General features: G+C 46.8%; 1 protein-coding gene across 2 annotated transcripts in view; it reads left to right on the top strand.

The window, feature by feature from the left end:
• Positions 1-14,155, top strand: part of LOC133135361 (storkhead-box protein 2-like) — a 55,946-nt gene that overhangs the window by 35,166 nt on the left and 6,625 nt on the right. For both annotated transcript variants that reach the window (XM_061252294.1, XM_061252295.1), the window contains exons 2-3: positions 4,723-4,875; positions 11,403-13,692. In XM_061252294.1, coding sequence (XP_061108278.1) covers positions 4,723-4,875; positions 11,403-13,692 — 2,443 coding nt within the window. The remainder of the gene's footprint in view (positions 1-4,722; positions 4,876-11,402; positions 13,693-14,155) is intronic.

Genomic DNA, 14,155 nt, shown 5'->3' with positions numbered 1-14,155 from the left:
AATCATTTCCACGGAGCATAAAGACCTTAATATTTCCATTTTAGGGCTTGTTTTCGAGTTCAGATGAACAAATATGGTAATCTCTCCACACAATGATTTATTTCTTTAAATTGGACAGTTGAGCAAAAACAAATGGTCTTAACGGGGAGAAAGAGGCTGCCGTGGGCTGTGTGTACTGTTGTGCTGGCATTGCAACATGCTAATTTAATCCAAAACTTCTTCAGTCCACATCGATATATTACACTTAATGGAGTAAGGGGGAAAAAAAGCCTTGTTTTCCATTCTCACCAAAACTTGGGATGCTGTGACATGCTGCTTTCACTCACGGGGGTTGGGCTGGTGGGGGGGGGTGGGGGGGTGGGGGGTGTCTGGGGTCTCGCCAGGCGAGCCTGAGGGAAGCAGTCAGCAACAAATAAGGTTTTCATCTGACAGCTGCTTGACCGGGGACCCTACATATCCTGAAAGTCAGAGGACTGAACACCCAGATGAGTTTGCTGTCAACTTATGCCAATATTGTTTACACTGTATGAAAGTGTTTTCAGAGAGCGTGCACAAGACGGTCTTTTGAAAGTGCTTCTTATACCTGGAGCACTCACTGACGTATTTGCATTCTTGATGAACCAGTATTTCTCGTTATATTAATGATTAAAACAGCCTCTGTTCCACACCTGCTTTCTTCTCTACTTTGAATTTGTCAGCTGCCTAATCAATGTCAATGAAACCTCACCCATACAAAATTATATATCCACCTAAACCTTTTTTGTATGCTTTTTTGTGATGTAAAACACACCTGGTTTATCATTGCTGTTTAGCTTACCTGTGACACCGCATTCACCCCTGTGAGGAGGAGGGGAAACAAACAGAGAACGTTCATGCACCAACATGAGGATGAGGAAGGGTTAGGGTGGCATGCAAATCTGTACTTTCTAGCCAAGACCATACGCTCTGGAGCTCTGTCAACACCAAAAGTATATATCCATTCAAAGAGCTGGTTTACTTTTCTCAGAAGGCTAACCCCAAAACAAAACAAAAGAAAACAACTAATTTGTTCATATTGAATTACAATAAGCCATTCAGGGGCTGTCGGTGAGGATGTACAGTAGACAGAACCTCTGGAGGGGAGCGGTTCGAGCCCAGCTGTGTCCCTCTGTGTCTCCGGACACAAAGGCCTGCGTCTGGGCCTCACTCATCACCGTGGCTTTCGATTTCCATTGGGGCTCCAGTCCATAAAGGAGTGCTGAGAACTGGACAGTAGCATCTGTCAGCTGCTGAACGGGAGCTGTGCTTTCTCTAGAAAATTCTTAATTGCTCCGTTGATAATATACCTGGGGGAAGGCCTGCTCCATGTGCTACCTGTTAAAACTACAGTCCAAGCACAGGTGCAGATTTAATGCTACACAGACAGGTTTAAGGTATAGTCTACTCAGTTTATGACCCTTGCTTACTGTATTTATGTTGTGAACTCTACCTGGCGGAAATATATCAGGTATGTCTGCATAAATCTAACTGTTGAATTGAAGTTGGTGATGTATGGGGTTATGGTGGAGTCAGCCAACAAATATTCAGAGTCTCTAAATTGAATGTACCTTCAGGGGATTGGACATTGAGGTAATTGTGGAGGTCTTTTTTCTCAGGGATATAGAGTGTAATGAGTGGTTTATTCTGGCGGACTACTCCGACTCCTGTCTTTATTTTGAATATGTTGCAGAGTTTACTGTCAGGCATACAGTTACTAGACACTCATTTAAGCCAAACCAGGCCAAATGCTCACCATTCTGGTGCTCTTAAGTGTATTTATGGCTGCCTTTTGGAAAATGATCTGTAGTTTAGCTCACTGCTAACATTTAACATGAGTGGTGCTTGAAATGCATGTTTACATTTGGTTTGTAATTCCAGTGAATTAAGTTGGATTGCGCCCAGCACACATCAAGCAAATGGCTGCTTTGTAAATGTTGTCTACATCCAACCAAACAAACTTCTCGGTGCTGTAGTTTTCCATGCGCTTCATCCCGCTTATTCCTTACTTTAATCACGTAAATGGATATAAATTCCCAAGCGTACATCTGGAGATGCCTCATCATGAACTAGCGTGTTTATGTTCGGAGCCCTTAATATACTGTATATTTTACCGCCATAACGATGCTGAGAAAATTCAACAATCTCAGCGAGTGTTGCAGAACGTGCGGCTGCACGGAACATGTGAAATGATTTCCGAGATGCTGCTGTGGCTCGTTTGAAAAAGGCGGTTCCCTTTCTACGCACTGTCCCAGTCTGTAAAAGCCACAGGATGGTGCGCTTTAAAGACAGCGCTGAAAATCACATGTGATCACCTGACGTCATGTGCCAGGGTCGATGACACAGTGTGGCGACTTACAGGCTGGGCCTGTGTGGCTGTGTTTGTTCCTCATAGGTCGATCATTCTGTGTGTGTGTGTGTGTGTGTGTGTGTGTGTGTGTGTGTGTGTGTGTGTGTGTGAAAGTGTGTGTGTGTGAGAGAGAGTGTGTGTGTGTGTGTGTGTGAGTGAAAGTGTGTCTGTGTGAGAGAGTGTGTGTGTGTGAGAGAGAGTGTGTGTGTGTGTGTGTGTGAGTGTGTGTGTGTGTGTGTGTGTGTGTGTGTGTGTGTGTGTGTGTGTGTGAAAGTGTGTGTGTGTGAGAGAGAGTGTGTGTGTGTGTGTGAGTGAAAGTGTGTCTGTGTGAGAGAGTGTGTGTGTGTGAGAGAGTGTGTGTGTGTGTGTGTGTGTGTGTGTGTGTGTGTGTGTGTGTGAAAGTGTGTGTGTGTGAGAGAGAGTGTGTGTGTGTGTGTGTGTGAGTGAAAGTGTGTCTGTGTGAGAGAGTGTGTGTGTGTGTGTGTGTGTGTGAGTGAAAGTGTGTCTGTGTGAGAGAGTGTGTGTGTGTGAGAGAGAGTGTGTGTGTGTGTGTGTGTGTCTGTGAGTGAAAGTGTGTCTGTGTGAGAGAGTGTGTGTGTGTGAGAGAGAGTGTGTGTGTGTGAGTGTGTGTGTGAGTGAGAGTGCTCAGGACTCTGCCCTGGCTGACCCCTGACTGACCCACGTACAGGTGGCATGGCTGGGACCGTCCACTTCTGGTCCCTGCACAAGGAGATTGCCAACCCTGACCCCCCCCAACATGTGCCATATTCTCCCAACAGTGCTTATCGATTCTAATCCCTGAGCTGGGTTATCATAACATGGCAGAGATCCTGGCTTTAGAAGAGTTTCACAGTAGTTCAGGGATTTTCCAAACATACATTCATTGTTATGGGATGTTGGTCCAGCTTCTTGGAGTTGGCGGATATTTAAAACTCTCAGTAGCTAATGTGATTGAAGGCTGTGGTTCAGGCATTTGACCAGGGGGACCTAACTTTGGTCTTACTGTGTATAGAAAGCTGTTTTTGTTTCTCCTAGTAGCAGGGCAATTGTGCTAAGAATATGGACTGTTTATATGCAATCAGTGGCACAAATTGATGCTAAATACTGATACTTTTTTTTATAGAAGCATAGAAATGAATCATATTACTATCAGTCATCCATTCATAGCAATAGAAAAGAAACTGCAATTGAATTGCTGACAGAATTTTTGTAATCATTTGCAAATACTATATGTACAGTATGTGTATACACACATCACATTATGTCTCACATCTTTTTATTTGTGTTGTCAGGATTGAAAGGCACTTTTTGATGTATAAATTAAAAGGGAAATAAAAGGCTATATAAAAGGCTGTTATTTGTAAACACAATGGAGCAATGAACTGTGGGATTGCTGGCGCTCTCTCGCCATAGTCTCCGTTTCTCACTCTTCCTGGCATCCAGGGGTGTAGTTTCCACGCTTGTTGGTTTTCATTGATGTTTTTCCATTCAACCGCGTGCTTTTGTGTGAAATCAGTGACTGTTCACACTGCCCCCCACAAAGAGCGAAGGCCTGTCAGTCAATTTTTCCTTAATGTCGTGATTGAGCGCTTATTCAGACGCTGCGGAAACGCCCCAGACGCAGTCTGCATGATTTAAACCAGAGATTATGACAACTTCTTGGCACATCCTCTGAAAAGAGAAACCTAATGGGTTACCCTCGGGGCGTACAATGGTTTTGTGTTGATATATTAGCCATTTTATGTGTTTACACAGTAACTATAGTTTAGCCCATGCCAAAACCATTCTCTCCACTTTATTTTCTTTCCCTCCTATATGATCCTCCAAAACAAAAGTTGTGGTTCTCGGTGGAAAGTCTGACTTGTAAAAATAGGAGAACCTATTTGTAGACTGGAGCCAAGGACTGATTGAGTAAATTACGTGTTTTTGTACATTTAGGGTTCTAAAACCATTGAAATGCTCCTTCTGAATAATGGGGGTGTTTACTTGTTTCTTTGGCAGATGCATTTTGTCAGAGCAACTTTGTGAAGCGAAGGCAGACTTCAGTTTAAATATTGTAGTTTCAGCTTATTTTTGGTTCCTCCAGCCAACTATCGTTACAAAAAATCTGGTTTCACTCACCAAAGAATACGTGGAGCCTAACCAGCCAGCTTTTCACAATAGACTGCAGAGGCTGATCAGCCAGTGTTGTGGGCTCTGTAGACTATTTAAAAAATATTAATAATGGCTTGCATTTATGTAGCGCTTTTCTGAAACTCAAAAACACTTTGCAGTGATGAGTGGAAAGCCCCCTGCTCTTTGCGGTGACTGTGGTGAGATTTTGGCCTGTGACCATGGTGCTCTCCTGTCTCCTCCAGGTGATGTGTCCCCCATCAGCATGTCTCCCATCAGCCAGTCTCAGTTCATCCCCCTGGGAGAGATCTTGTGCCTGGCCATCTCAGCCATGAACTCCGCTCGCAAGCCTGTGTCCCAGGAAGCCCTGATGGAGCACTTAGCCACCTGTTTCCCAGGTACAGTACACTCGTAGGCGCGCACACACACACGCAAGTACACACACTCATGCCCATACACACACACACTCACGCATGCACACACATGCACACACATACACACACTCATGCCTATGCGCGCGCACACACACACACACACACACACACACACACACATGCACACACACATGCATGTACACACACACACACACACACACATAAACACAAACATGCACACTCTCAAATGTACTCAACCGTCTCTCCACTGTGTACACAAATGCAGCCATCAGTGAGCTGCTGTCTGAAGCTTCACAATGCCATCATTGCATGTGTTTCTTAGTAGCTTCAATCTGAAATTGTGTTTAAGGTAAAAGTTGCAATTGCAACCGTACAAGTTTCCATATATTTTACACATTGCCATCACCTTATCTGTCTCAGCAGTATAAATGATTCTGACATGTGGGAGGGGTGTTAGGGGCGTTAGTGTAAAGAAAGTCACAAAGTCACACTTTCTATTTATACAGAACTCCTTTGTGAAAATGCGTAAGACTGAGTTGAAGGGTAGATTAGCAGATATACAATACGCCAGTTCTTTTTTCTAAACCTGATCTTTATATTGTGACTGTGAAAACGTTTGACCGACCACAATTCCACCACAACCCTGTGCTCAGTCCAAGCATCAGCCAGTGTTCTGAACTTCATTATATTTGGGCTAAGATGCCTTCCTTTTTCTCCAGCAAATTTGGTGGTTAGGCCAGCATTCATTTCCAGACAAATTTAACATGACAGCGGATAGTAAATCATTACTGTTGCACTAACTCAAAGCGATACTTTGGAATAATAGTGGCATCCTTGTGCCCCTAACCCTGTTTAAAGAAGAATAAATCTGGGGTCTGTTAGCGGAGACCAGGCCATCACTTTAGAAGCCGGTGGCAGAGTAGTCAACGTGTGCTACATTCATCCATTATTAGAATCTGCTCGCAATTATTATAATTGCTGAAAGCAAGCGCACAGTGATTTATGTCACGACCATGATGCATTAGAAAGACTACAGCCAGAAGCAGTTTTTGAGGGTCCCCTGACAGACGCGAGTTCATGCACTCCCATTGAAAGGCATATAAAGCATTGTGAATGAAGTTACGAATGGTTATGAAACACCTGCAATACAAATAACTTGAACTCACAGAAGTTCTTCGGCTGACTGGAGGGTGTGATTTAGTTCATACGTGCTGCTGCCTGTAGGTGTGCCCTAGCTCATACGTGATGCTCAGTGCGACTGAATGTGCTCTTGTTCGTCCCAGAAACTTCTTGTGCATGTGTGTGACAGCCACCATGCATCTCCACGGCCAGATGTATCCCAGTTCTCCAACCCCATCAGCACCCCACCCTGTTTGTGGGTTACACTGACTGATCCACGCTGGGGAAGCTCAGGGTTGGCTGACAGGTTGCTATGACTACCGTGTAGTCAGCCCGTGTCACAGGGAGTGCACCCATATCCAGGAGCGACCTCCAATGAGAGAGAGCTGGGAGGGCGGAGCGTCACTGTGTCACAAACCAACTCCGTGGGTGAAATACAGAGTACAGGATTGGTGTTGTGGTTTGGAGTAACAACACACACTCCTCCAACACAGATCTCAGTGTCTTTTGGGTCATACAACAAGCAAATAGTGCAAAAAGTGTTTTATTATTTGAGACTTAATATCTTATTTCTTTCTTCTCATGTAGGAAATATTAGCTCGTTTTTCAGGTACCGCTTGCCAGCCCATTGGCAACTCTTGAAATGAGTCAAAACTGTCTCACCTTATTGACAATAGTTTTGTCTTATTTTGCAAAACATTTTAGATTTTACGAATTTAAGCTGAAATATAAGACTTAAGTCATTTGTACTTGGACCAAATGTTTTAGTTTTTGCAGCGCAGTCCAAGCCGATACAATACTTTAATGCTTGATGAGTTTGACTTATTTCTGTTTTCACAGTGTGGCACTCGTACTGCACATAGTATTATCATACACACATGCACACGGGAGCTCTATCAGCCTCTGAACACACTGTTGGAGGGATGGATTTCAGCGAGAGTGAGACATCGTGGTGGAACTTTAGAGTTTGGGCTGTTTGTGGCACAACAAAAGACCCAGCACCTGTTTCAGTAGAGCTAAAGTATATTTCTGCTGAGGAACGCTACATATGAACAGCACTGCACAGCCCAGTGCAGTGTACTGTACATCATCCACACATGCCCTCTGCCTGCCTTTCGCTCCAGTTCGTTTTCTCATTCCTCAAATGTCTGGGCCATAAAGTCACTGGTTTTTGGCACAAACTCTCAAGCGCTTATCAGATTACTGAAACCATGTGACAGGCTGGGGCCGTAATTCAGCTGAGGAGTTTGACTTATGTCCGGCTGAGCGTCTGGAGTTTGGGAAATGTAGACTGGGTGCAGAGGCCTGATTTCAGAGGCGTGGTCCTTTTTGGAGGACCTTCTCACCAATCTGTTTTGTGTTTGCTTGATCAGACACCATTGCATTATACGGCTGTTTCCTGGAGTAAAAGTAGCAGAAGTTAACTGAAAACATCAAATACTATTTTTGTGTAAGGTTGACATCTTGTGCAGTTTGGTTCTCCATGGCACACAGTACTTTGTGCACAAGATGTGTAGTGTGTACTTTAAGCCAGGGTTATATTTAATATATTAATAATATTGTGCAATATGTTAAAGTATATACACGTGTGGCAATGAATACATGAATTCTCTCAGCATAAACCAGTGAATTACGGCCTTCTGTCTATGGCATTCTGGGAAATGGGGCTTTAGACAACGCCTCGGTGACCACAGAGGCTGGGATCATTGAGGACTCCTGGCTTGTTTCCCGGGGAAGGTCCTGTTCTGGAACACCGGGACTGGGGCTGTCCTGCATTAAAGAACAGAGCAGGACGGTGATCCAGTTACAGGCCTGACTGTCAATCACAGCCAAACACTCAGCACTATGCGATCATGTGTTCGACTAGAGTGATAGTCGTCTGATCTGTGTAAAAAACCCTCTTGAGTGTGTGCGTGTGAGCATGCATGCTTGCATGTGTTCATGGAGGTGTGTGTACTGTATGACAGAGATATGGTGTGTGTGTGTGTGTGTGTGCGTTTGTGTGTGTGTGTGTGTGTGTGTGTGTGTGTGTGTGTGTGTTGGGGAGGCTTAGGACTGAAGGGGGTGGATATTTCAGCAGTGAAATATTGATCAAAAGGTTTCCCAGCCAAAGTTGATTTCGACTCTACACAGATTAGAACATGGATTGTGTTGGTCCTCGCATTGGTTTATGGGAGTAATTTGAAACCCAGAAATCTGTCAATATTGTCATTACAGTTAGTGGCTTGGTGACACCCACCTACAGTAGCCTGGAAGCCATCCACCTCAAACCAGGAAGCTGTGTCTTGACAGCTCTACTGTTGGAACGTGTCATGTCACCTCTCTGTCACTGTGGAATATACAGACTGCAGTCAAAGAGCTCTGCTCCTTTCGAGAGCGAGAGAGAGAGAGATAGAGAGACAGAGACAGAGACATAGAGAGAGAGAGAGAGGCACAGTGAGAGACAGAGAGAGATGCAGAGAGGCAGAGACAGAGAGAGCGGGAGAAGCTAGTTGCGTCATGTTGGTATGGCAACTAAACCAGTATGATGTAATTGCAGGCAACACTTAACCCTGACTAGTTAAGGCTTATCTGTTACCCAGGCATGTCTGTGAGTGGAGGGATATAAGCACAGACAGAGAAGGTTTCAAGGTAAACGGGTTTGACTGGGACACAGTGTCCCTTAACCCCCCATCGACCTACCTCACCCCACCCACTGTGTGTCCCAGGATGTCGGGGTGAGATCAGGCTGTGTTTACAAGTCCTGTTTGGAGAAACATCAGGAGGTGGCAGGCATATCCACTGAGACGAAAAGAGACATACCCCCACACACAGACACACCAGCCAGCACACACACACACACACACATACACGCCAGCACACACACCTACAGCACACACACACACACACACTTCTGCACTGAACCGTTTAAGAAGGCTGATGTAATGACGCTTGGTAGAAAGCGGCCATTAAATCCTAAGGTAGTCTGCCCAGTGACACAGCGACTTTACCGGCTGTGTCTTTGTCTGTCTTTGTCTTGGGCCAGGGGAGGGGCTGGCATGATCGAGGGTCATTTGGGTTTTACTGTGTGTTCTGCTGCATTCATTTCCATGCACATCGACGAGCAGAATAACACAAGTTTCAGAAGGAAAAAATGCCCCGCTTCTCTCTAATGGAAAAAGTAATCTGCTGGAGCACTCACCAGGCTTTGTCCAAGAGAATGGAAATATTTAATGACTTTCTGTAGCTTCTGTTTATCCACATTTTTTATATCTTCTTTTAGACCTGTCGTTTCAGTTGTCATTGTTGAAGTTACAAAAGCTCCAGTAGACTATATGGCAGACGGATCAGCAACAGAAAAGTGAACATAACCAAGGTCTCTCTTTTGTAGGCAACTAAAAGCTACTCTCAGGTAGAATTTCTGTAGTTAATGAAAGTTTCTGTGGGCTGTAATTTCTCAGCATTCTTCTCTAATGCAGTTGGCCTTGCTGAAGTCTGTGAGGAATACAATGGGTAACTGTGGTTATGGAGACATACTTGGCCATTTCCTCCCCTTGTCTGCAGGGCAGCCTCTATTACAGTTAGCCCAAAGTCCTGGCAGCTGCAGTCTGTGGAGAGATGGCTGCTGATGGCCCCTCCCAGCTAACACCAAAAGTTCTCACAATGTTACTGGAAAATGTATAACATTGCCACTGCATGGCAGTAACATTGTGAGTATATTTTGTGTGTTAGCTAAGCTAACGCCTAAATGCCTCTCCTGAACAGACAAAACAACCAGGGAAAACTGGCTAACCTGCATCAGGAGGGACTCATCTCTCCCACGACCAGACTTACAGGAGCTAAGCCCAGCACTTTGCTGTGATTATTGTCCCACTGGCACTGTTGGGACGCACACACCTGCTGGATGCTAGTATGTCAAATCGTCTTTTGCTATTTTAAACACAAATTACCGTGGTGATGTGGTGTAGTATGTAAGGGGCTAGGCTTGCAGCCTTCAGCTTGTAGATTTAATTCCCACTGCGCTTTACCTGTATTACCTGTGTAAATATGCTCCTCTGCATTAATTAAATACATGTAAAGTGTGAATTAGGCCAGGTGGGAGTGTCTGCTGAATCCACAATGTAATGTAAACGGATGTGTTTGCGGTAACCGGTGACGGAACACTCCCTCTTTTGTTCTCGTCGCTAAGGAGAACCACCGCAATGGCGACGGCAGTCTTTTTCTCTAGCCCGTCGACTCCAAAGATAAATCTTTGAAATGTGCGGTGGCCGGGTGCGTTTAGCCGGCCGAACGGCGGCGGGTTTTGAAAAGGGCACGTCGCCGCAGAGGCGCTGTGACCGGGAGGCTCTGCCGCAGCCGGCACGTTTTTGGCTAGGAACGTTGCATCACGTCTGATTGGCTGAAAGGCCATGATGATGTAACCGGCGGTAATACCTAGAGAAGGATAAAGCAGAACCGTAAGTGTGTGTGCGGAGAGTGGGGCGTGTCTATCACACACTGGTCCTGTCTGTCTACTACACATATACTTAAACCTGGGGTTACTCTGGATATCAATGATGATATCCATATTTGTACAATTAGAGGGCAAGTAACAGAGTACTGCACTGTAAAAATAATTATTTAATTTTACGGTAAAATATTGGTGACTGGGTTGCCAGAACCTGAATATTAGCAATATGTTGATCACTCACTAGTGCACTGTATGTCTAAAGAATGTTAAATGTATTACGGTGTTTCTCCATGCAGCATTTCAGCTGTTTACAATTTCATACCATCCCTTTTGCAGACATCAGCCATAAAATTCACTGACATTTTTTACTGTTTGAGGATTTGTTGGAAAGCACACCTACATATATAACAGTCAGTAGACTCCAACATATCAACATTATGGTTTTGGCTTACAGATTCACAGGCTATTTTTTCTTTCTTTGTGCACATTCACCTTTCTCTAACACTAGAGAAAAGGCAGAAAAGGCTTCTCCTTTTCTGTATAATTGTGGGTTTTTTTTGTTCATATTACCGATGAATATGTTCTAATAATCCCTAAAAAGTACTGTGAGGTAATTGTCATAGATTATTGTTATCTTTCAGTTAGCCTGCATTAGGTTTCAAGTTCAATACATTTGTAATTAATATGTTGGAATTCTTTGTCACAAACTGATTAAAATGTGGTCAATAAATATAGTATATATATATATATATATATATATATATATATATATATATATATATATATATACAGTATATACAGACATTACTACACATTTCATGTTTATCTATATAGTTTTTTATTTAAAGGTTGCTACAAAAATGCAAAAACACATTATCCCATCAAACAGTACACAGTAAAATGTTAATTGAACATTTTACTGTCTACTATTCTGTGTAAAAACAGATTTTTGACTGCATGCTCTCTCTTGCCCTCTCCTCAGGTGTCCCGACGCCCAGTCCAGAGATCCTCCGGCACACCCTCAGCATGCTGGTGCGGGAGAGGAAGATTTACCCTGCTCCCGAGGGGTATTTCATCGTCACGCCTCAGACTTACTTTATCACGCCCTCGCTCATTAGGACTAACAGCAAGTGGTATCACCTGGACGAGCGGATACCTGACCGACCGCAGCAGCAATGTACCTCTCCGCAGTCAGGAACAATCACCCCGTCCGCCTCGGGCTGCGTCCGGGAGAGATCCCACCACAAGAACCACGACTCGTACAACAGCTACCGCGACGACATGCCCAGCATACACGCCTCCACCCTGCAGAGGAAGTCACCAAAAGAGCTCAAAGACCCCCACCCCCCGCCGCCCCAGCACCAAGCCTCGACCACAGAGAAGAGCAAGAGCACCATTAACTTCTCCTTCAAGTCCGACACCCTGACCAAACACAAGGACGGGGGCGGGAGCAGTAGCGGTGGCGGGGAGAAGCAGTCGAAAAAGAGCTTCGGGCTGAAGCTCTTCAGGCTGAGCTTCAAGAAGGACAAGACGAAACACCTCGCCACGTTCTCCGCCCAGTTCCCGCCGGAGGAGTGGCCGCTCCGGGATGAGGAGACGCCCACCACCATCCCGCGGGACGTGGAGGTGGAGATCATCCGGCGGATCAACCCGGACCTGACGGTGGAGAACGTGATGCGGCACACGGCGGTGATGAAGCGCCTGGAGGAGGAGAAAGCCCAGAGGGGCAAGGCGGGGTCGGCCCAGCACAGCTCCCGGAGCCGGAGGAGCCGGGGTCACCGCAAGGCCCAGGGGAAGTCCCGCTCACACAGCAAGACACGAGCGTCCCGGGGAGACCCCTCGGAGGGCTCCAACCTGGACCTGGCCGCGGTGGCACGGGACTACAAGTTCTACAGCTCTTCCCTAGTGAGGTCGCCACGAGACGCCATGTTCTCCATGGAGCGCAACCGGGGGAAGTACCTCGTGCACAGTAACCCCAACATAGTGGAGTCCCACTTTGTTGCGCCTGAGTGGGACGTGTCCGGGGAACTGGCCAAAAGGAGGACAGAGATGCCCTTCCCTGAGCCCTCGAGGGGGACGTCGCATTTTAAGGTGCACCGCAGCCACAGCCACACCCAGGACAGGAAGTCGCGACACGAGAGGTCGGACAAGGCCAAAGAGCGGTCCCGGTCCATGGACAACTCCAAAGGCCCGCTGGGGGCGGCCTCCATGGGCATGCTGGCTGATTTTGACTGTGGCCCGGACGACAGGAGCCGCTACTACACAGATGACGGCACGCTACGAGCCTCCAAGGTCCCCCACTACTCGCGAATCATGCTTTCTGCTGCTAGGTTTAACTCAGAGGTTTGTGTGCCTGACATCGGTAAGGGCAATCATGAGGACTCCAAGGTCTGTAGTCCGCTGGAGAAGAACAAAAGCAGAGATAGTTTGCCGGCCTACAGCGACCTGAAGCCTTGCTCGCCCAAGCCCGCTGCCGAGGACTACTTTCAGTGCAATGCTTCGAACGAAACCGCCCTCTCTGCTCCCTCTCCTTCAACAAAGCCCGATACCGATACTTTAACACTTTCGGACGGGGTGAAAAAGGGGTCTCCCTCCGACCGGCTAACGCCCCACCATACCTCTCCCCATCCCGCGGAGTACAAAGAGGACTCGTCAAAGGGACAGAATGGCATGGGTTCAGCAGTGGCTAATCAGACGGTCGACCCGGTGCCAAACGGACGCTTGATACACCAACACAACGCCGACCCTGGCGGGAGTGCGGACAAAAGGAAAGAGATCTTCAGCAAAGACACTCTGTTCAAGCCTCCCCACAACCCTCTTTCGCCGGGCTACGCGGAGAGCGGCTACCCCAAATCGGGCACGCTGAGGAAAAGCCCGCACGCGAAGTCGGCCGAGGTCCTTGGTGGGCAGGAGAAGCCGGCTCAGATCTCGCCATCTCCCGGGGCCTCGGCCCAGCAGGCCCCCGAGCCGGCCCTCTCCTCGGCCGCTGAGGCGACCTTCGACTACTACAACGTCTCGGACGACGACGACTCGGAGGAGGCTGCGCACAAGGGCGCGGTGGAGGAGAAGAGCCGGGAGGGCGGCGGGACCATGCAGTGGCTGCTCGAGCGGGAGAAGGAGCGGGAGCTGCAGCGCAAGTTCGAGAAAAACCTGACGCTCCTCAGCCCCAAGGAGAGCGACAACAACAACAGCCAAAAATCTGCCCATTCGGCCCGTCTGGACAGCATGGACAGCAGCAGCGTCACGGTGGACAGCGGCTTTAACTCTCCACGGTAAGGCCTTTTAGGACACCTGTGACCTAGCTCTACGTGGTAAGGGCCTTTAGGAGACAGGTGATTTAACTCTCCGCGGTAAAGCCTTTTAGGACACCTGTGATCAGAAGTGGAAAATCCACGTTCAGAAAGGATAGATCCTCCCCAGTATTTTTCTTCCAACCACCTGGATTCGCTAATCAGCACAATTCTTTAGTCAGTCAGAGTTCATGGGTGGTAGAAACACATGGCAGGACTTGTACTTTTTGACCCCTGGACTTTCCACCTCTGCCTGTGATTTAGCTCTACATGGTAAGGGCCTTTAGGAGACAGGTGATTTAACTCTCGATGGTAAGGGCTTATAGGTGGCAGGTGATTTAAATCTCCATGGTGAGAGGGGGCCTCATGTGATTTCTGTGACTTAATAGTTGTATCTTGCTTCTTGAGTATGTTGGCTATTGTTCTTTATTACTCAAACACCCCT

This window comes from Conger conger, chromosome 8, assembly GCF_963514075.1.
Source record: "Conger conger chromosome 8, fConCon1.1, whole genome shotgun sequence".
Taxonomy (NCBI): domain Eukaryota; kingdom Metazoa; phylum Chordata; class Actinopteri; order Anguilliformes; family Congridae; genus Conger; species Conger conger.
The sequence above is the reverse complement of the archived record's forward strand: the minus strand, read 5'-3'. Positions and strand labels throughout refer to the sequence as shown.